The sequence below is a fragment of the Channa argus genome, chromosome 8, assembly GCF_033026475.1.
Source record: "Channa argus isolate prfri chromosome 8, Channa argus male v1.0, whole genome shotgun sequence".
Classification (NCBI taxonomy): domain Eukaryota; kingdom Metazoa; phylum Chordata; class Actinopteri; order Anabantiformes; family Channidae; genus Channa; species Channa argus.
In genome coordinates, this window is record NC_090204.1 from 11,629,318 (window position 1) to 11,652,440 (window position 23,123).

Below are 23,123 nucleotides of genomic sequence, written 5' to 3' on the forward strand. Positions count from 1 at the left end.
AAAAAGAAATCTAATACAGTGCAGTAAAAAATTATTTCAAATAGGGTTTTTTTTTAATTGAAGAAACAGAACAAAGTCTGCCATATTGAGGGCCTGAATTGATCCAGTCTAGATGCTCACTGTAGGTCTTTCATGTCAAAGACAGTTGAGTGTAGAAATGACTGTTTGAATGAACATACTGGGTTGTGTTGCATATTTTTAATGTGTTGTTAGTGTAAGAAAATATTGCAAACAAAATGTTTCATTTTGCAGTGAGCAGTGAGCTTCTGCGTGTGTTGAATGTGTGACTCCAGAGTTGACACAAGCGTCTGAACAAATGTGAGAAACTGCAACTGTATTTTTCTGTAATTCAGACCTGCGGTGCCACCGACACTATCGTCCTGCAGAGGGCGCCGTTCTTCAACATTAGAGCAGAGCAACAGGGTCTTTCATTGCAGAGAATCTGGCTCGTGCCTTCTTCCTCAACTTTTTTTTTCTCACCACTCAGCCTGCTGCTGTTATTCAGGCGGAGAGAAAGGAAGTAAGGACGGGCTAGCTCGTTAGCCGGTGGGAAACCACACTGTTCATCAGAAAAGATTGAATTTAGTTTTATCCCTTCGTTTTATATTCGTGTATAAGTAGGCTTCGTTTTTTTTTGTCCGTTCGTTACATTTTGTTTCCGCGTCGGTTTCAAACAAAACTGTGGCAACTCTGAGCTTTGTGTGTGCGGGGCTCCGCCGTTGTTAGCCTGTGATTGGTAACTAACGTTACAAGTCTTGTTCTCACAAGGGGTGGTGTGTGTCTGTGGGGGGGAAAGAAAACTAGCCACACACGGACAACCTGTGACCAAATTACATTTTATTTGTTCACCGGTGGCTGAATCGCGGGTTTATGCAGTAACGGATTTCAACGGGACAATGAGAAAACCAGCCGAAGAAGGTACGTTAACGTTACATGTCGTGTTTGTTCCGCGCTGGGGTTTGTACGAGTAAAGGTTAACACAGCAGCATAATGTGGAAATATATTGTATTATTGTGTCATTCCAATGTCTGTCGGACAGTGCATCGATAGAGCTGTTATAGGAAGTTAAGTTACTGTGAAGTAGGTTAACGTTAACGTCAGTCAATGGATATTTGCCCCTGTTAACCCGGCCCTCCTGTAGTTCTAAGCGGTGTTCAGTCTTCCCTTTTTGAGCCCAAATGGAGCCTTCTGCTGAATTTTCCATTCGTCTTAGCTGACGAAGTAAGTTAGTTAATGATAATAGGTGATAACAGCATATGGGCTGTGTGGTCAGTCACACACACACTCGCAGTATTAGTGCTGCATCCAGTGTGTGAATGGGCTGACTTGTTGCAGAGCAGTGTCCCCAGGCCTGGTGGCCTTATGTGACTACATGTCCGTGTTGCTTTTTGTTGTGATGGAGTAAATAAATAGCTCTACATTGTTGAGTTTGACGCAGCCGTCCCTCTCATAAATCCACCTAGGATGGTCTAGAAGGGGATAACTTCAGCCCATCCAAATTACCATTACTATAATCGAGATTATGTGCCCTCCATGTGGCACAATTTATGGATGAGTGCAGCTATGATTTCAGCCTTATGTGAAGCAGTAAAATACAGCAATAATGAATCAATAGATTAACTACTATCTGGGAGATAGGGTATTGTTATTGTAAAATGTGTTGTCAGTAACGGTTATTATGACATCACAACGTTTTCCCCAGACACACACAGCTGTTTTCCCAGCAGCTGATAATTTTCTGAGCTTATTTGACTGTCTAAGTAATATTAGCAGTGACTGCCTCTGCCTACTCTTCCTGGCATTGGAATATAGTATTAATGCCACCCACCTTTGATTTTTGTTTTTGATCTTGTCAGATACTGCCTCTCGATCAATTTACAGGTAAACCATTAGACTGTGAGATATACTCACTTATAAATCAGTTTCATTGTATTTACAATAGTGTTTTTCTATTTTACCAATATCGCAATGGGGCAAATGTATTGAGAACCAGCTATAGAATAATCACACTGATGTGATCATTATGGCATGTTTTACAATTTAACCCACTGGTCAAATGTCTTCCACACAAGCTGCTGGACCAAGGTCTTGCTACATAAATAAGGTGTCAGTGGTGGAAATAACTAATCATAACTTCTGAATATACAATATACTTCATTTAGAAGTTTTTTTTCTGATTGACTGATTGCACTGGAAGAATAAAAGACTTCATAGTACTGTATAATGTAGTTCTAGTTCCTCTTCTCAGACTTGAATCTCTGTGGCCCTGTCAGCCATGTTTTGACATAGACCCTCAGGCATGGTTTGAAATGATCTGCTAGACCCAAGAATGAAACATTATTAACTGTACCTATACTGGATCATTTAGAGATGTATAGCAGAAGTACTGAATGTTGTTTTCTGTTGCCAAGGACTGCGTTAGCCTATAGTGTTAGAAGCTAAATACTGGTTTGTATTGTATTTGTATGTACCGCTATTTACTGATTTGAATTTTAAATGAATCCTTCACAAACTATAATATACTTGACTTATATAAAATAAATATCAAGAATATCAAGGTCCCCCCATCTGTCAAATTCAAAATCTATTATTAAAATTATTTCTGTCTCACAGGTTCAATTATAGTATCTATGTAAAAAGTTAAAAGTTAAAATATAAATAGAGAGAGATTTTTACATATGAACACATAATGTTCTTTAAACCTATTATTAATGGGATTCACAATGGACCAGTCACATTCATTAAACTAGTCAACCCATGTTAAGGCCTCAACCCAAATCTTCTGAGTAGTGCAAACAGATAATACCTAAAGTTATGTTGCTGTGCAGCTCATTTTTAAAATCCCTTAAACTACTCAGGCAGCGCACAGAATGGGTCTCACTTGTTTTTAAGAAAAGGACCATATGGACCACTTCTAATGATTGGTACTCTGCAAGCCCCACTGCAGAGCTGACGGTGGTTGAGGACGTGAGGGGGGAGGGGGAATGAAGACCAATTACTTCTCCAGTTCAGCCTGGAGTTGTAATTGGTCCACACTTCCTGTGGGATGTAGTTGTGTAAAACTAGGTATGAAAAGATAATTGCTTCAATCATGGCTATGCCAGTATTTCTCGAAGAGACTGGAGGAGAGATTCAAGGCTTTCCCCAGACCAGGCGTTCACATGCAGTTTCATTTTGTTTATTTTTATCTACTAAATCTCACCATGTGTTATGAAGTATTAATTTACTCAGAGATAGGGCTATCAGTCAGTCTAAGCCAAGCATTGTGTGCTTCACACTTCCACAGAGCTGTCAGTGTTATCTGTAAACGTCCTGTTCACCGTAATGATGCCTGTGTTATTATTACATTTACGTCTGTTGCAGTTTTGGATCATTAACCTGAACCACAATAGAGGAACTGTTGTTGTTGGCACTTTTCAGACAAGCTTCTCTCTGCTGTAAAACACTACAACTACAGCCAGCGAAGTAGGTTTTGAAAATGTAAAGATATTTTTAAGGCAACAACACTGAAGTAGGGGTCAAAGATGGCCTGTTTTACATAGATGTTGTAATCTTTCTTTGTTGTAGGTGTTGTGTGAAAACCTACATTTAGGCGTTTTATTTTTAGCTGTAGACTTAAAAGGTGTGGGTGTTGTTTTCACATTGTAGATAGCAAAAGCAAGTTTGCAGAAGCTGCAGTAGTTCTGTCAACAGCTCTCTTTACTGTCCATCTTATCTTTTGTGTTTTCAGGTTTAGATCTTTTGGGGGTATCTACACTTGGAAATGCTTGGAAACAACTTTAAAGAGTTTCTCACATCTGTTGATGAATAATAATCATTGAAAGAAATTAGGTTAATCTGGGATGCTGTTCATCTATGGTGCTAACCACAGTGGTTTCAGCTCCACTGTTTAGTGAAAAATTCTCCCTTTTTGTGGGGTTGATGATAAATATATTATGATTATGAAAACGTAAAATTGATGCAAAATGTCTTGCGCTATTTTGTCTGCCTAGTTCAAAGTGCTATGAATGTTGGGTACTTGGTTTTAACTCTCTTTATGTAAGTCCAGTATAAAGCTGTTGTTAGATTACAGTGTTCCTCCTTTTGCGTTTTGCTTAGAGTCTCACTAATTTAGGTCTTTCACAAAATAAGGAGAAAATAAAAGGCTGAGCTGTGGTGTATTGTGGCAGTGCAGTGATTCCTAATGACTCCCTTTGCAGCATGTGTTGTCTCTGTGCAGCTGGTGTACAGTACTAGGCTATGATGATGTAGGCCAACCATGGAATAGTGCAGACCCTTGTAGTCCCGTGGCCCTGCAGAACAGCCTCAGTAGGACATATGGGCTGGCTAGCTAACCTGTCCTGAATCAAACAGTTTATTTTAATCAAATCACAAATTACAAAGCCATTTACAATTTTCTCTTTCAGTATATATTTGACCTCAATCTCTTTACAATTATCTTTCTTTAGCAGAGCTGTATTATTTCAGATTATATATTTTTTAGATTGCCAGATGCACACAAGGAGGAAGATTGCTTCATTGATTTATCAATGTTATAAATAGCAGTATAATAACATAGAGCTGCATTATATTGACAAACTAGTAGAATGATATGGCCTATAATATGGCTATGCGGATTGGACAAAATTATTATAATTTTGTTATTTTATCACCCATCTCTAGAATATTGCATTTCTGTATATTTCATTACACTTTTCTTTTAAAAGATGAGGCCCTGTAACTGTCAGATTGTTAACTAGTTATTGAGTAATGATGCACATTGCCAAGGGCTTGGCAAGGATTTATTTGACGTGTATAAGCTTGTATGCACATTTACCTGTGGTTTCATAAGGAACACTGTTAAGGGTTTGGCTAACCCTCATTCAGTCTTTTAAAGCCGATGAGCTTGTTCAGGTGATAGTATTTCAGCTCCAGGATAGCAAAAGCCAAAGTTGCATATTAGTTCACAACAGCACTTCATATCTTTTTATCACATATGATGACTTTTTACTCCATAAAGCAAGCTAAGTAGATGTATGAACAGAAAAGAAGGCATGAATGGAACTGAAGTAAGAAAGGAATAATGTCTAAATACACTATGAATGTGCTTTAATTTACATAATGTGTGTTAGTCAAATAAAAAAAGGACAGGAATTCTCCAAGGTCATTTCTGTGGGCAAAGACAGGGAGAAAAAAAAAAGTCCTACTTCTTCTGAACAGAAGGCCTCTAACTGAGCTTTTGCAGTGTGGATTTGCATGACCTGTATTAGTAGAGACTAGAGCAGATGGTGAGGACAAGCAAAGGAAAGTTTTTGAGTGAGCAAGGCAGTCTGTTTAAGTAGACAAGGACAGGCAAAAGGAGGGAGAGTGAGGTTTTTCAGTCATCAATTCCACAAACTTTTTGGTAACTTGGCAATGTGGCAAACTGGATTTCTGGGCGTTTAAATAGATCCAGCTATAATGATAGTGTATAAGTGAGGAAAAAAGTAGAGCAGGGATGGCCTACTTACAGTTCATTTGCTTGCCTAAGTTTTCACCCAGCTGTTTCTGCATCATCTAAACACATTGAGTCGTGATGATCGAGATCAAAGTTTGATTGTGATGATTAGATCAAATCTGCATATTTACTTTCTTATGATAGGCACAGTTATAAGTCAAGCAAAACTGAAAATGTTCCACAGTGCAGTGAAAACTTGCGTGTCACATCATGGAATCATGTTTTTATCACTTTCAGGCTTCCAGATTTCATATGGCATAGACATTAAAATCTACAACTCTATTCTTTTGTTTAGTAACAGATTTAACATTATCGGGCTTTTATCGTATTCAAATGTAGGCCATGTGTAAGAAGAGATAACATTTTTTGGGGATGCTAAAGCAATTGTTCTACTTTTTTGACTTGAACCGGTATGAGTTTTTTTGATCAGGGTCGCCACAGCGATCATTGTCCGCACTTTGATTTGGCACAGTTACTCTCCGGAAATTGTTACACAGGTTTTAGCAAAGGTTTTTATGTTTTTTGAGATCTCCTAGTGGCAGCCTGCATAGACTGAACAGTAAACGACTCTGTTTACTGAAGTGTAGCATGATCCATGCATTTTTAAAAAAGACAAGTCACTGAAAGTGTATGTGCAGCTGTCCAAAAACATTTTCACCATGTGGACCCAATAAAGCATTTATTGCTATTATTATTACTATTATTGTGTTGGAGCCTTTTTCTTGTTCACTACCATCTCCTCAGCTGGAGTGGTTACCCACAGGGGGTGTGTGTGTTGGGGAGGATACAAATTGACTAGTTGATGGTTGTGGTAAGTGTCACAACCTCCCCCTCCATCCTCCTTGTGGTCACTCATACTGTCCTTGCAATGTGCAAAGAGAGGGCCCGCCCTGAGGCTCTATTTATTGTTGTGCTGCACAGCCCAGCTCTAAGTATGTATATAATGGGATTGTAAGACATAAGTGTGCAGGTGCTGGTGCCCTGCGTGAGTATCTGTCATTATTACAACTAAATTGATTTCATAATAACATTCCTGTTAGTTCTCCCAATAGTTGAAACAACAGAAATGGTCAACTACTTACACTCCTACCAACCAAATCAAAAACAACCCCTTACCTGCCTCATCTCACCTGTTTTAGTCCCACAGTTGCCATGTGTACCTGCCTGTTACATCCTGAATTGCAATAGGAAGTTTGGTTTGTTTAATGCACTTCCATCCTGCCAAACATGAACTCTTGCCTGACTCATACACACACTGTTTGGTGACTATGTAATGACTGGGGATACATCAGTTTGGTTTCCCCTGGAGATGGAAATACAAAGGAAGAAAGAAATGTATGACTGACCCTGAAGTCTCCAGAGCCTGGAGTAATACTTAGTTCACCAGAGTCCTCTAATTTTGAAATGGGTATACTGACACAATTCAGGATGGACTTCTTTACATGTTGGTTAAAGAGAGACAGTTTTAAGTAAATGGTCTTCAGCATAATTCTTTACTTACGCCTTTTGAAATTATGTAATGAAAAAAATGGATAATCTCAGCCAGGGAAGGACGGAGAGGTGACAGACCATTGCCATTAAATGTTTCATGGCAGAACCACGTCAGTGTTTATTAAAGACACTGGATTTATATTGGACAAGTCAATATAAAATTCACGTACTGTAGTGCCACATGAATCTCAAGATGTCTAAGTATGGTGTTTACTAAATGTAGTCATATTATTACCTTGATTACAGTTTGAGCTTTTTTTTTTTCATGCATTGTACATATATACAACATGGCTGGCTGCCTGCCATGGCAACAAGACCCCCCGCCATGCACAACAGGCAAAAAAATAATTTGTATCTTGTGATGTTGTGTTCACGACCAATCTGTTTCTTTTTAACGTTCATTGGCAGATACAAAGGTTTTTTTCTGTAAGCCATTCTTGGTAATGTGCCCGAATTTCACTGGCTGTCCTACAGCTATTCAGGTCCCTTTTTTACTTAAAGAATGAGAACCAGCTGTTGCAAAGAGGCAACTGTTGTTGACTTACTAAAGGCCTAATGTAATGTTTAATATATACAGACATTAGGTCTGACATTATAATTTTGTGCTGTTAAACCAAGTCTACACATAAGCGAAACTAAATTATATTAATGGGATATTAATGAGACTACCCATGGTAAGTTTCAGTTTGTTGGCCTCATAAATTTGAAACAAAGTTTTAAATAGAAAAATGCTAAACTTATTTTTATTGAAATCCATTTTTTAAAAAGCAATATTTATGAAAATAGTGCCGCTAATCATTGTCTTTCATAACTGGCAGGATTGGCAGGAATATTCTGTTGTATATGCCATCAGGATAAGCAGCCTGTTAGAAGAGTAACATCCCAGAGGGCTTTAACTGAGGCCACCAGTGAGACATACAGGAGAAATTATTTGGTTGCATAAATATATCTTATAAATATAAACTTTGTTTTACTTGACCCTTACATGGAATTTACTAACCAGAGGTGCTGCATGAGAAATAATTACCCCACATTTTTATGTCGCCATGCCTGAACATTTTTTAAGGGGAAGCACAGTCATGCAAACATAGCTATTAAAATATCTTGGCATTTTATATGTTTGGCCTTGGTTTTGTCTTTGAAAAATATTGATTTATATTCTGTGACAAACACAATTTTTGTGATGTTGGCCCTTGACATACATTTCCAGACCAAGGGTTTTATTTTGGGCACTTTTTGTGTTCAGCATTATGCTTGTCACAGTGTGCTGACTGTAGTCTGATCTCAACAGCAGATGCCTGAAGGGCTGTGGAGAGTGACAAGGGAAGGGAAAGAGGGGGAAAAAACAGCACAGAAGACTATAGGCAAGGGAGGTGCAGATGGGGAAAGAGATGGAAAGAAACAGACAAGCTGAGGTTAGAAGGAGAAAGAGATGGAGTGGGAACAGTAAACCTTGGCTGTGTGCTTTCATTTGGCTGGGCTTTGCTCTGTTCTGTTTGTTTTTGTTCTATTTTTACCAAGCAGTCTGACTCTGGTCACTGATGAATGACTCCATATGCAAGTTACATTTCATTGGAGAGAAATCACTCACAATGTCTGGCTCAGGTGGGGAGGGGGAGTTTTAAGAAACATGATGTGATCTGTGCAAAATAAATGAAAGAGACTATAGGAGAATAGGCATTAACATTTGGAAAATAGCTTTAGTAGGGGTTTTTCCTTTTGAAATTTATTTTTGAGGAGGTACATATGAGATTTTCACATAATTCTTTTTGTACTTTCCTGTTGTTACTATCTAGTCCATTTCTTTTAAAAAGATGTAGATGAGTACATTTATTAAAAAAAAAGTCATCTTAGGTCTAGATATTAGAACATTATCACTTCTAAGATGTATGTGAATCTGGGAAGATATTTTAATAGATACTATCTTTTCTACATGCAGTTTAATCTATTTTATGTTTGTTGCTCGCCTTCACTACAAATCCCCATCACAAGCTTGTTATAGCAAGTTTAAGTTGAGGTCAAAGCATCTTTGATGAGTAATAGTATTATTGTTGAGGTTTTTCCAGTTGGTAGAACATGATGCTGGCATCGCTTGAGCCACCCACAAAAAAATGTGGTGTCACGCCAGAGAGAACAGAGGCTTTAGACAGCGTTAGTGGTTACACTTAGTTCTTGTTACCTATGTTGTCGTACTCATCACTTTTGTGTGTGGCATATGTAAATGATGGCAATGGTAAGAGATTTGAAATGAGTATTAACATGGTGCAGCGCAGGATTAACTATTCTAGTGCTACAATGGAGTCATGTGTTTGGGAATGGTTTAGAGCAGAGTAGCCCACATGAGTGAACGTGTACAATAATCCCCTCTGTCTGCCTCCTTCCCCTCACTTCCTCTTCTCATCCTCATTCTGCCTGCTGCTGCCCCACATCTGCAGACAGCATATTGTATGTTTGTGCATTTTATTCGGCTGAATGGGAAGGAAGTGTTTGCGTAACTGGAGACCATCCAGACCAAATGCACCTTAATCAAATAAGCGATTTTTTTCAGAATGATCTTCTTGATGCTAGAAGGAGCAAACAGCTTTCTTATGACACATAAAAAGAGATCAACAGCTTTCAGCTTGACCCTTTTTTTTTTTTTTTTTGCTGTTATGTTATTTTGCCCAACACCTACGCTGTAAACTGTAAATACCAGTTTAATACATGTAGACACTTTAAGGTATTTGTAAAATACTGATCTCCACTGGTGTATTATTCCATCATAATACATAATTCCCCCCCTCCCCCCAATCACCACAAGCCACGATTGAATCTGCAACAGCCAATCAGACAAAGCAGAGCTTTCTGGCTTGCATTTAGTCAGACATGCCATGGCCTCAATACTCTGGTGTATTTCATGTGGATTCTACTGCTTTGAATCTGAAGTTTCAGCTCATCACACTAATTGAAAACACACATTCTTTGTTGCCATCTTGGTTGCTCTGCGTAGTCTTATTCCTGCATTCATTTCTGGATGAAAGATTCTTAGGGCCTGAGTCTCTGCAAGGTAGATGTTTAAGATTGGGATATAATTGCATATATGTTTAAATGTGAGGACCAGTTTTTTCTGGTGCAGGTTTGGAGTGGTTAGAAAAAGAAAGCACTCATTTTTTTGTTTAATTCAAATCTGTGCTGTCCTGTTCACTGAGGCCTGCCCAAAGGTTTGAGTGAATGATTAAAAAAAGAGAATAGTAAAGGGGAATCATATGTAAATCAAGGCCATGGGTGTTTATGGTAAGTAGAGTTTCCTCAAGACTGAGCTTCTCTTCCACTCTGTGTGCCTTGGCATCTGGACTGAGTTAAAACAGCAGTTCCAAATGTTAGATGGTGGGGAAAAGAAGGGGGTGACCAGTGGGGAGTCCAAAGGAGGAGGTACTGGAGGGTAGTGCTTTGGGAGATTGCATAAAAGACAGTGATATGAAAGAAGTGAAAGGGGCACAGTTAAGGAAGCAGTTAAAACACTAAAGTATAGTGGAGGAAGGCGGGCAGCGAGTCACAGGGGAGTAGTGTAAGGCTGTATTCGGGCCTCTTGGATTTCTGACCTGCTGTGAAATGTGTATAAAATAAGAGTTCATAAAGCTGTGGCTAAAAGTAATGTTGGCCTTCCCCAGCTGACACCTGTAAACCTTAAAGAAGTGATACAGTACAGCCATAATTTTGATTTGTTATAAAGTAGGTTGGGCCATGTGTTTGTGACCAGCCTGAGGTCATATACAGCTCTGAGTGATGTCAAATGAACAGCAGCCCACTTCAACTTGTCAATACATGAGAAAGACGCATGATATTGAGAGTAGCCAATCAATGCGATGTACTCAGATGACCATGTAATAATTGATTAGCATTGCCCAATACAGTTATGGTAATTTATTGTGACTGTAAGCTGGCTAGCTGCAGTAACTGCAGTATATGTGTGTGGGGGGGGGGGGGGGGGGGATATATGAAATGTAACCAGTGTACTGGAAATGTGCGTTTACATGCAGAAGTAATCTGTTTTCTCCTCCACCTCAGACTTATTTTGGAAGCCTGGCGCACTTATTTTAACTGTATAGTTACAGAAAACACTGTTTTCTGACTTTTGTTTTTTGTGTGTGTTCGTGTTTCAGCAGAGTGACAGCGCTGGGGGAGAGATAGGAAAAAATAAGGGGAGACACAGACAGCTGATCCAGAAATGGAACTGTGTGAATTCCATTTTGAATGAATATAATATATTAATAAGTCAAAGATTAGATCCCTTTACCTCCTGACTGCTTTATTCTCTTCCACAGACAGAGGCAGCAGATGCTCCTAAGCTCAGGTTTTATTGTTGGTGGCTGAACAGCCTTTGAGCTGACTTACAGACAGGGGGGAGGAGATGAGCTTTTAGGCCCTTTTTTTTCCTCACTCTCTCCCCAGTTCTCTCCCTATCTGTCGTGTTATTGAGCTCACTTGGTGTCTGCTGGGTGCATTAATTCCCTGATTGAGGTTTTGGATCCCTTTGGAAACAAAGGGCTGCATCTTTGAATAGGCCACATGGCTGTAGTGGAAGGGCTCTGCTCTATTCACAGCTCTTTCGGAGCATCTGCACTTCCTGTAGAGCTTTAACCCTGAGGCTGATTTACCAACACACAGCAGCAACAAGAACGGTCTCTGCCTGTATCACACAAGTCCTAAGTACATTTATGAATCTCTCACACACACAACGAAAGCCCCAGAGAGCATACACAAACAAACATGCACGTATTCTGTTTGTACTTCCCTTCTGCTTCTTCTCATTGCACCAAGAGGACAATGCACCCTGTCTTGGCAGTGAGCCTGCCCATCTCATCTCCATTAGGTCATTAAAAAAGAGTTATAGTGGTGATGGATACTTTGGTGGCCCCAGCTCCATTTTCCCTGGGGACAGAAAAGAGCTGGGTCTACAACAATCCTGCCAGGCACACAGATGTACCCTGGAAGTAGTGAAAGTAGATGTGGAGATTTTGAACTGTTTGAAATCCAGTGTACAACAAAATTATTACTTTTAACTTAAAAACAGATGTTCAGACAGTTAACCCTCTGAATCCTGCAAATTATTTGGCTGTTCTGTCATCACACACACAAGTCGCTGAAACAAAGTTAAACCTGTTTCTAGTCAAGATCTTAGGATTTTCAAAAAAACACAATTATAAAACAGTTGGTGGAATGGGTTTGAACAATTAATTCTTTAGTAAGAAACTCCTGCGAAAAAGCCTTTAAACAAGCTATAGTGGACACAGTATGAATGTTATTTTTGTCTAAATAAATTTTTTTTTTTTACATGTTATTAGACTTTCTGCGTTAGGAACGTTGGTGATATTAGTACTGACACAGCTTTAGCCTTTATCACAAGTTTAGTAACATTTACAGGTTGCTCAGGCTTAGTGATTCAAGTCATTATTTACATATTTACTCATAATTTACGCTTTTTCAGTACATGGGGTGGGTCCTCCACAACACAGAAGAGATTTCTGTTGCTCCAATAAAAGTGCTCTTAGTGCCTTAAAACAGCTTTTTCAGGGATGCTACATACCTCCATCAGCTGTCTGTGTAAACCTTATGAACTCACTGTTGAGTGGTTTATGAAGCCCTTGCTGAATCCTCTTTATCCCCTTACCCTCTTTCTCTTCAGTAGATTTTGTCTTAGATGTGACATGATGATTAACATAATCCTTCTTGAGAATAGAGGGAGCCTTTTGATTCTAACTCTTTTGGAGCAATTTTTTTCAATACATTTGTTAATTTTACTGAAATATTTGGAATTAATCTTTAGGGAAATTTGTAATTGTGTCAGTAATTCCTTATACATAAACATTTGACCTGCATAGCTTGGGTAGTTTAAGTAGTTACTATTATGATTATTGGCTTTTGGTTCTATCCTTTGCTTCTTTGATCGCTAGTGTATTCTCCCTATATAGTTGTATTTGGCAGCAAGTGGACAGTCAGTTCTTGTCAAGTTCATGTGTTGAAAACGGGCAAATGTAAGGATCTGAGTGACTTTGACAAGGGCCAAATTGTGATTGCTAGATGATTGGGTCAGAGCATCTCCAGCAGTCTTGTGGGGTCTATCCAGTGTGCAGTGGTCACTACCTACTAGCTGTTGTCCAAGGCACGACAACTGGGCACAGTCATGGGGTTCACATGACTTGAAAGCAAAGGGTTGCTTGTCTAGAGCTTCTGGAGCCCACATTACTGAAACATTTAATGCCTGTTTTGATGAACTAATGTGAGATGACACAGTGCATTGCAGTTCACTGTGCAGCTGCAGGCTGAATAAAGTACCTATGGTGGTTTTAGTGTTGTAACTTCATATCCATATCTAAAGATGCTCTACTTTAATGTTGGCACAGATGTATACACTGAATGCATTCAAAGCTGCATTTTGCCTTATAGTTTTCATAATAATTATATTTGATTGATCACCTAGGTTAATCTAATCTTCTGGGTTCCTTAACTGCTGTTACTGTTTTGTACATGACTAAAGCTTCCTGTAGCCCTGATTAGGCATCCTCTTGTGATGTAGAGAAGGAATGCAGGGAGTCACCAAATCTTTGGCCCACACATGCCGGTCATATAACAACCCCCCTCTGGTTTGTATATGTGTGCATCACTGTGTGAGACATACAGCTGAGAGCTGAGAGACGTGCAAATGAGAGTTCACATTAGTGAGAAGTAGAGAGAATATTCCAGCTTACCCAGTATGTGTCACTGGGTCATTCACTTCCTGCCACATAATAGAGTCATAGTGATAGAGGCAGTGGTGTCTCAATACTGACTGTCTGCTCTGTTAAACAGTGTATATACTATATTTATATGAGTGTGAGTGTCTGCCAGTCTGAGGAAATCCATTTGGAAGAACATTTACTGTCTGGAACACAACATTAGAGTCTTAACACTCAAGACTTTCACTTATCTCAAGTGAGGTAATAAACACTACAACTAAAGTCCATATACAGGCAAAATATTTCTTTTCTCTGTTCACTAATTGGCACCGTAGGCTGACTATCTCTCCGGCTCCTCCACTTCCCTGGGTGGAGCTTTAGATATATTTTGAATGTGGGCGAGGAAGAGGGCACAAGAGCTGGGAGAAAGGAGAGATTAAGACTTGGTTGGCTTGTCAATCAGTGAGTGTTTAAAAAAAATAAAGGCAGCTCAATCCCTATTTCTGCATTTTAAGCTACAGTTATAATGGAGTTGGGAGAGTGCTTGTCCTATAAGGCTGTATTCTCACTTCCTAATGTGGCTATAGGGTATTTAATGTTCTTCGTTGTTTATGTATGTGTGCATTCTTAAACTTTTACTCAGTGTGTACACTACTGGTGTTTTAATGGTTTACTTACACATTGACCCCAGATGACAGTTTCTGTTCATTGCAATAATAGAAAATCAAAGGGCCTTTGTGAACAAGTGTGTTCTAGTTGAATCTAAAAAATTGAATGAGGTACAAAACAATAAACCTTATCAGTATGCTAATAGATGTCTTTATACAGGCCAATCTTATTGATAAATGTACAGTAGAATTAAATTATTGCAAACCTATTCTACATGACTTGATAATGAGGGTTTAGGTGGGATGGAGTTAACAAGGATAAGTGGTGCATCTTGTTAGCTTGTTAGTTGTTAATGCCTCCTGCTGAACACAGTAATCAGCTAAAGAGCCCTGCTCTACCTTTAGCTGTAGTGCTGTGCTCTGGTCCCTAAACATCTACCCCCAGTAAGCAGCTTCAGTGCCGGGCTAAGCCTGTGCAAAGCATACAACCCCAGGTCTTATCTGTGGAATGCTGGGCTTCCTCATAGAGGGTCTCCTTTGCTGGCAGGAAACTGTATTATGTCAAAGCCCCTGTTTCCTTTGATGGTCTCCTGGGACATCTTTTCTGTCTGTCTTTACAGATATTTGGCTCTTTTACTTTCTCTCTCTCTGTGTATCATTTCCTCTTTTTATTCTGTCTTCTCTTTGACACAAGTTCAAATGAAATGCCTTGTGTCTGATACTAAAGCCTTATGTATAAAACTAATTGAAAGAGCAGCTCTGAAGTTAGAGGGACTGATTTAAACCATGATGGCGGATAATGATGATGGTGTCTTTTGTGGTCTGTGTAGTTTTGCATGCTTTGGCATATTACAGGCCTCCATGTTTTTGGGACTGTGGTCAGCCAGCTTGGCAGAGGCACAAGCACATGAGTCTCAAGTTGCTCTATTTTTTCCCCCTAATTCTCTACTGTGACCTAAGTGATTCCAGAGTTAGCTTACCATTGTTATGCATGGCTATGCAGTTTAATCCATCTTTGTTTTTTTCATTGCTTCTTATTAATGTAAAGCTACAAATAATAGAATATTAATAATGAAGAATCAGTTAAAGCTACAATAAGCAACTATGCAAGAATCAAGCTAATAGTAGCATGAGACTCAAAATCTGTCCACTCTACACTGCCAGGCCACCCATATCCCTGGACAGGCTGTTCAGTAACTCTTTGTCATAGTAGTCTTTGTCAGCCTACTCCATGTTATTCTACAAACAAATTAGGGAAAAGTAATATACTGTGGCTCTAAGGCACCTACAGATATATTGGAAAAACACATACAACCAGTTACTAGAAGCTAGCAGCACTTTGTGGTATGCTATCCATGTTGGTAAACTGGGGAATGTTTTGTGAAAATAAGCTTTACTAATGTGATATCATGCATGCAAATGTCTGAGACTTTATTTATCTATGCCTGCTTATTTTAGCAAAAATCTCAAATATCCGTTTCTTATTTTTCAGGTTGAGAAAATAAACTATTTCCTTGAATGGTAAAAGTGATAAAATAAAGCCTGCCATGCCTACAAGACTTGACTTTGGATTAGGTTACCATAGCAGTTCAATCTGCCTGCCATACAGTGATTTAAACCTAGTCCTTGTCACATGAATTATTTTTATTTTGCATTGCTCCAGTAGGATGTTAGACTTTAAAAATAATCCACTAGAACAAGTTAACTAGTTTCTGTTAAATGGTAATCATATAAATCTGTCATCATGTCAGTCTGGAAAAGTAACCACTGGAATTGACAATGTTTGTAATTTTGGTGTTTGTTGAACTGAATGTGTAGTTTTACTATGGTATATCATTGTGCAATGACTTGAGTGCTAATTACAGAGTAGTGTTAGCCCTACGTTGTTTTTTTTTAATCAACACTAACTACTGTACAGTAGATTGTTGTGTGTAAATAAACAAACAAACAATCATACATGAATGAAGCCATGTGAACACAATTTGACCTTTGTGCAGTCTCTTTGTAGCCACATGTGTATGGAAAAGCTAGTGAGTTTCTTTTTTCTTGAGATAAAAACACGAGACCATTTAGTACAGATATTTGATGTATTTCTTTTATTAATTCTTGTGTAATTTAATATTATAGGTGTAAAACTGTTACAATGATGGACATAGTTGGCACTGAAGAGAGGTTCTTAGATAATTGTCAGTTCAGTTCGCTGTGATGTTGCAAGTCCTTTTGTATGGGACTTTGCAGGGCAGAGGAAATTGAGACATTTTTGGATAGAGAGATAATTTGTTGTGGTGAACAGTTGCTAAATGTCTATACATCACACATCACTGTAGTTTTTTTTTTTTTTTTTATCTGTGAGAGTGAATACTGTGCTCACATTAAACCCTGTGTGGTTTAACTTAGGTCGACAACCAAGAAACAAAAACAGAAACTTTCCGCTATCATTGAGCGGAAGGGTTCAGTTTCTTTGCAGCATCTGCAGTTGCAACTCATGGTAAAGCTTCAGTTACAAGTGATGTGAGAAGAATGCACTGCATTGTTAACAAATATGTCATCACTATAACTGATTCATCAGTGAATGTATTTCAGCCCTGCTGTCTAATATACTTTTAACCATAGGTATAAAATAGTTTCATTTCATTTAACTTGCTTTAAACATTTAAGCCTAGTTTTTAAGGAAAGTCACAAACTTGGCTTTATTCTCTCCATTTAAACCTCATCACTAAACACTAAACAACGTTTTTGTGTCTGACATATTTTTTGTTGTTGTTACTTAATGTCACATTTTTACAAGACATTATCTGATTTGGCAAAGCTGTTTAAGAAGTTTAGCATTCCCATTTATTTTTCAGAAGACTACAATATGTAATTTATTTGGGTAAGACAAGACATCATTGAGTTCTGACAGTATATCCTGTCTTAAAAATCTTGTGGGATTATTCTCCTTACTTATTTATAATGCAAATACTATGCTCTTTCCATGGAATGGTTTTCACATTATTTCTTTGCCTATCGGTCAGCCACAGGGATGGGTAGCTCATGCATCATGGCTATTAAAAGACTCAACAGAGTACCAGTAGTTTGCAACGTTAAAACCTCTCTATCTTGTGGTATAATTGGCCACCAATTATCGGTGGCCACTTTGCCACCGATTGTTTCTGAAATTATTTCAACTCATGCTAGCCTATTTTGTGACAGGGTGGCATTTTTGCATAAGTGCAGCATTTTTGGAAATGACGTCAATGCTTATAAGGATTTTATTATTATTATTATTATTATTATTATTATTATTATGAGTTATACTATACTTTACCCAGCAGGGTGGAGAGGACCATACCGGGCAATTTTAGCTATATGAGTTATAGTTTACATGAATTTTATATGTTTATTATCATTTCAGTGGTGACTGGTACACCTTTATCATTCTGGATTAGGTAGTATTTTATTTGGAGTAAATTGATCACATTGCTCAGGTCTACAGACCTCAAACATATTTTAAAACTATGATAAAACTAAAACTGATAAAACGGACTACAAGGAAAGATGCGGAGACAAGTACTTAACTTGATAGGACACAGGCCTCACTGATGATCTTTCTTATCCATAAAGCCTGTGTCCTGTAAGTCTTTCCTAATTACTTGTCTAGCGCTCTTTTTAGGCTAATCAGAGACATTCCTTTGGCAGAGCTGCATTACATGCAGAATCAAATATTTTAGTGGATCTAAACGATGACCGTTCCATAGGGTTTGAGACTTTGTTTTAAAATCACCTGTTTTGATTGAATTTAAAATGCTTGCTCAGAGCTACAATGACACATTGCTTGGCTTTTGATCAGTAATTTTTTATACTTAATACCATTACTATCTGAGGTTTCACTGTGTGTTTACTGTCAATTCAAAACTACTGACTGTTCATATGAATAAATAGTTGTTGGTGTGACAGTCTTTTTTTCTTTCATCCCCGATGTTTTTACTCTAAACTGGGTTGTGCATTCCATTTGTCATGGTTCACTGTCAATATGCAAAATGATTAGGAAGATAATGGTTTATGTAATAGTGCAAATAACTGTCAATTATCCATCAACCTGTCCTGTCCAGGTGCTGCTTGGTGAGAGGGAGGTAGTGGGTGCGGCATGCTGAAGCCACCCCCCTTGGCTCATGATGAGTGTCAGAGATGGCGCTGCCCCCACAGCAACGAACACAGGTAGAGGAAAAAGGGGAGGTGGGCCAGCTAACTCTAACGACCACGATGGCCGCCTATACCTGCTCCAGATTTATCCGAGGCTGGCTGCCCAGTCCTCCACCTGCTGCAGCCTTAGGTAAGTGTGTCACAAAGATGTACATATTTTGTATTTGTTTCCTAAGTAAAGAAGCTACTGTAACTCAGCATTGATAAAATAAATAAGACTTTTATCTACTCATCAGAGTACAGAAAGAAGCAACAGCATCATCTGTGATCTCAGATGCTGCTTTGGCACTGGGGCTGGACCCTTGCCGGCAGTATGTTCTCGCCGAGGTGAAGGAATGTGGAGGGGAAGAGTGGGTACTGGAGGCCGGAGACTTGCCTGTACAGAGGTTTCTGCTGTGGCCTCGGAAAGCCCAGGATAAACATCCTCAGAGCCTTGGCTTTTACTTCTTACTACAGGTAGATTTCACAGCACACAATTCAATATGCAGTCGGACTCTAGATGTGCACAGTGGAAAAATAAGTCCTCTCTGAGGCATTGTGCTTATGTATGTTCTTTTTTTGCCATTTTCATTAAAAAATGTGTCAATCTTGGTACTGTATTAAAAATGGGAAATAAACAGCTAGCATGTGAACTAGCAAAATGTATAATGCTTCCAAATGGATTTCTCCCTCGCAGTACAATGTGTAAGAGAAACACCTTCAAGGTCAATGTAATTTGAATGTGTCCAAATCAGTAGTGTCTTGTTTTAAAAAATTTAACCACCCTCCCTTTCCTTTATCTAGGAGAGGAACAATGATGGCTCTATTCACTATGTTCACCTTCCACCTGTGTCCAAGGAGCAGGAAACACAGCGGTTAGCTGCAAGGGGCTTCCTTCCCCCTCCTCAAGATGACTTTGCAGACCTCTGCAACCTTCCCGTCCTCAGTGAGGACAGCATATTAAACAACTTGCGGACACGCTTCTACAAGAAAAAGATCTACACCTATGCAGGCAGCATACTCATTGCCATCAACCCCTTTAAATTCCTGCCCATCTACAACCCTAAGTATGTCAAGATGTACGAGAAGCACCAGCTGGGCAAACTGGAGCCTCATATTTTTGCGATCGCAGATGTGGCCTATTACACCATGCTCAGGAAAAGGGTCAACCAATGCATTGTCATTTCGGGGGAAAGTGGCTCAGGCAAGACCCAAAGCACCAACTTCCTGATCCACTGTTTGACAGCACTTAGCCAGAAAGGCTATGCCAGCGGGGTTGAGAGGACTATACTGGGGGCTGGACCAGTCCTGGAGGTAAGATGCAGTGTGACAACAAATTTGGGCAATAACCAGTTAATCTGAGAATATTTCTCTTTCAAAATGTAGATAAATAGTAAATATATGTAACCCTCTGCGGCTCAGTTTGAGTTGGTGACTCAAACCTCAACCATCTGGTCTTGTTGGAGAAACAGATAAATGCCTGTAAAAGGCTGAAAGACTGGATTTACTCTGGTATAAAAGTCAGTGGCACAATAAAATTTACATTATGCCAGTGCACAGGTGAGTTTAGTGATTTACCTGTCTGATCAATTCAGTTGAATTCAATTCAACTTTATTTACATAGTGCCAATTCACAACAAAGTCATCTCAGGGCACTTTACAGAATAAAGTCAAGATTATAATTTATAATATTTTTGATCAGTCACTTAAAAAAAATGATATGGTGTAGTAATTAATGCTTAGTTTATGTTATGCACCAACTTCAATGAGTGTTGTTACAGTATTTTGAGTTAATGATACTCATCAATGACAGTGACTCTTCCTGTTGCTATAGCATTGAAATTCAAATATAGTTGGAAAACATAATAGCACTGTTTGCAAATTCCTTCTGCAAAAAATGGTTTAAAAATGTGATCTGATCTTTACCAGAGCCACAAATATTATTAAACACAATATTTATAAGCAGATAAAACACGGCCATGATTTTTGTATGTTTTCAAGAAATACATTAAAGTAAAAATGGAAAAAAGTAATTGCAACACAGGCTTACTTAGGTCAGTAAAAGTCAGCTGGAGTTAGGTGCTAGCAAACCTGGAATCCAGTCAATGAAACAAGAATGGACATGTGATTTAGAGCTAAATTGACTTATAAAACAACTCAAACAGTGTCATTGTGCTATTCACAAGCAGCATCCACTGGTTTAAGTCATAACTCACAAGAAAGATCTCAGAAAACTTAATTCAATTCAATTCAATTCAACTTTATTTATATAGCGCCAATTCACAACAAAGTCATCTCAGGGCACTTTACAGAATAAAGTCAAGATTATAAAGATGTATAAAGAGAACCCAACAATTCCCCCTGGAGCAAGCCATAGGCAACAGTGGAGAGGAAAAACTCCCTTTAACGGAAGAAACCTCCAGTAGAACCAGGCTCAGGGTGGACGGCCATCTGCCTCGACCGGTTGGGGTGAGTGGAAAGGGGAGAGAGAAAAGAACAGAGCAACAAAAAGCAACAACAAAACATCGGGCAGATTGGTAGGACCAGTAGCTTCACGCTGGAAGACACACAGCTTCAAAGCCGGGGGACACCTGCAGAAAGGGACAGAGAGAAGGGGACAGAGGAGGACAAAGACAACTACGGGAGAGAACACACAGAGTTAATGACATACAGTGGTGACAATTGCGGGATGAGAGGAGAGGAGAGATGGTCAAGAGGAGGAAAGGAGCTCAGTGCATTGGGGGGTGGGTCCCCCAGCAGTCTAAGCCTATGGCAGCATAACTATAACTAACTATATGCTTTATTAAAAAGGAAGGTTTTAAGCCTAGACTTAAAAGTAGAGAGGGTGTCTGCTTCCCGAATCTGAACTGGGAGCTGGTTCCACAAGAGAGGAGCTTGATAGCTAAAGGCTCTACCTCCCATTCTACTTTTGGAAATTCTGGGAACCACAAGTAGGCCTGCATTCTGAGAGCGAAGTGGTCTACTGGGATGATATGGTGCTATGAGGTCTTCTAAATATGATGGAGCCTGACCATTCAGAGCTTTATATGTAAGAAGCAGGTTTTAAATTCTATTCTACATTTAATTGGAAGCCAATGGAGAGAAGCTAGTGAAGGTGAAATATGATCTCTCTTGCTAGTTCCAGTCAGCACTCTTGCTGCAGCATTTTGGATTAATTGCAGGCTCTTCAGGGAGGTACTGGGGCATCCTGAAAGTAGGGAATTACAGTAGTCCAACCTAGAGGTAACAAATGCATGGACCAGTTTTTCGGCATCACTTTGAGACAGGATGCTCCTAATTTTGGCAATGTTCCGTAGGTGGAAGAAGGCTGTTCTAGAGATTTGTTTTATATGTGAGTTAAAGGACAGATCCTGATCAAACATAACTCCAAGGTTCCTTGCAGTAGTACTGGAGGCCAGACTTATGCCATCTAGTGTAACAATATGGTTGGACATCATATCTCTGAGATTTTTGGGCCCAAATACTATGACTTCAGTTTTGTCTGAGTTTAAAAGTAAAAAATTGTGGGACATCCAGGCCTTTATGTCTTGTAGGCATGCTTGAAGCTTTATTAACTGATTATTTTCATCTGGTTCCATAGATAAATATAGCTGGGTATCATCAGCATAACAGTGGAAATTGTGTGTTTTCTAATAATGTTGCCTAAAGGAGACATATATAAAGTAAAAAGTATTGGTCCTAACACAGAGCCTTGTGGAACTCCATAGCTAACCTTTGTGTGCATGGAGGATTCATCATTAACATGAACAAATTGAAATCTATCAGATAGATAAGATTTAAACCAACCTAGTGCAGTTCCTGTAATTCCAATTTCATGTTCCAATCTCTGTAATAAAATGTTATGATCAATGGTATCAAATGCAGCACTAAGATCTAACAGAACAAGTATAGAGATGAGTCCAGTATCTGAGGCCATGAGAAGATCGTTGGTGACTTTTACCAGTGCTGTTTCTGTACTATGATGAACTCTAAATCCTGACTGAAAGTCTTCATACAAATTATTCCTATGAAGGTGATCACATAATTGTTTTGCGACTACTTTTTCAATTATTTTAGAAATAAAGGGGAGATTAGATATTGGTCTGTAATTGGCTAAAACACCTGGGTCAAGACAGGGTTTTTTAAGTAATGGTTTAATTACAGCTACCTTATAGGCCTGTGGTACATAGCCTGTTTCTAAAGATAGATTTATGATATCTAATATGAACGTATCTATTAAGGGTAAAGCTTCCTTGAGCAGCTTAGTTGGAATAGGGTCTAGCAGACAGGTTGTTGGTTTAGATGAGGTAATAATTGAAGTTAGCTCAGAGAGATCTATGGGTAAAAAGCAGTCTAACAGGGAGTGGGGCCTTATCGATGACTCTAGCACTGCTGTACATGAAGATCTATCTGTAATTTTTGGGGGGAGGATCTGGTGAATTCGTTCTCTAATAGCTACAATTTTATTCATAAAGAAGGTCATGAAGTCATTGCTGCTCAAAGTTAAGGGAATAGTAGGCTCAACAGAACTATGGCTCTTAGTCAGCCTGGCTACAGTGCTGAACAGAAACCGGGGGTTGTTCTTGTTTTCTTCTATTAATGATGAATAATATGCTGTTCTGGCATCACTGAGAGCTTTTTTTGTACATTTTTAAACTATTTTTCCAGGCTAAATGAGATTCTTCTAAATTT

At 38.9% G+C, this 23,123-nt stretch overlaps 1 protein-coding gene across 9 annotated transcripts in view; it reads left to right on the forward strand.

The window, feature by feature from the left end:
• The first annotated feature begins 488 nt into the window (after positions 1–488).
• The window catches only part of si:zfos-588f8.1, a 59,516-nt gene continuing 36,881 nt past the window's right edge, over positions 489–23,123 (forward strand). For 6 of the 9 annotated variants that reach the window (XR_010914969.1, XM_067512121.1, XM_067512122.1 and 3 more), the window contains exons 1-4: positions 489–918; positions 18,362–18,582; positions 18,689–18,908; positions 19,236–19,745. Coding sequence is in view for 8 of the 9 variants with exons in the window: in XM_067512121.1 (XP_067368222.1) it covers positions 18,422–18,582; positions 18,689–18,908; positions 19,236–19,745 (891 nt within the window). In the remaining variant the exon portion in view is untranslated. The remainder of the gene's footprint in view (positions 919–18,361; positions 18,583–18,688; positions 18,909–19,235; positions 19,746–23,123) is intronic. The other 3 variants (XM_067512124.1, XM_067512123.1, XM_067512125.1) reach the window with 1 other exon arrangement.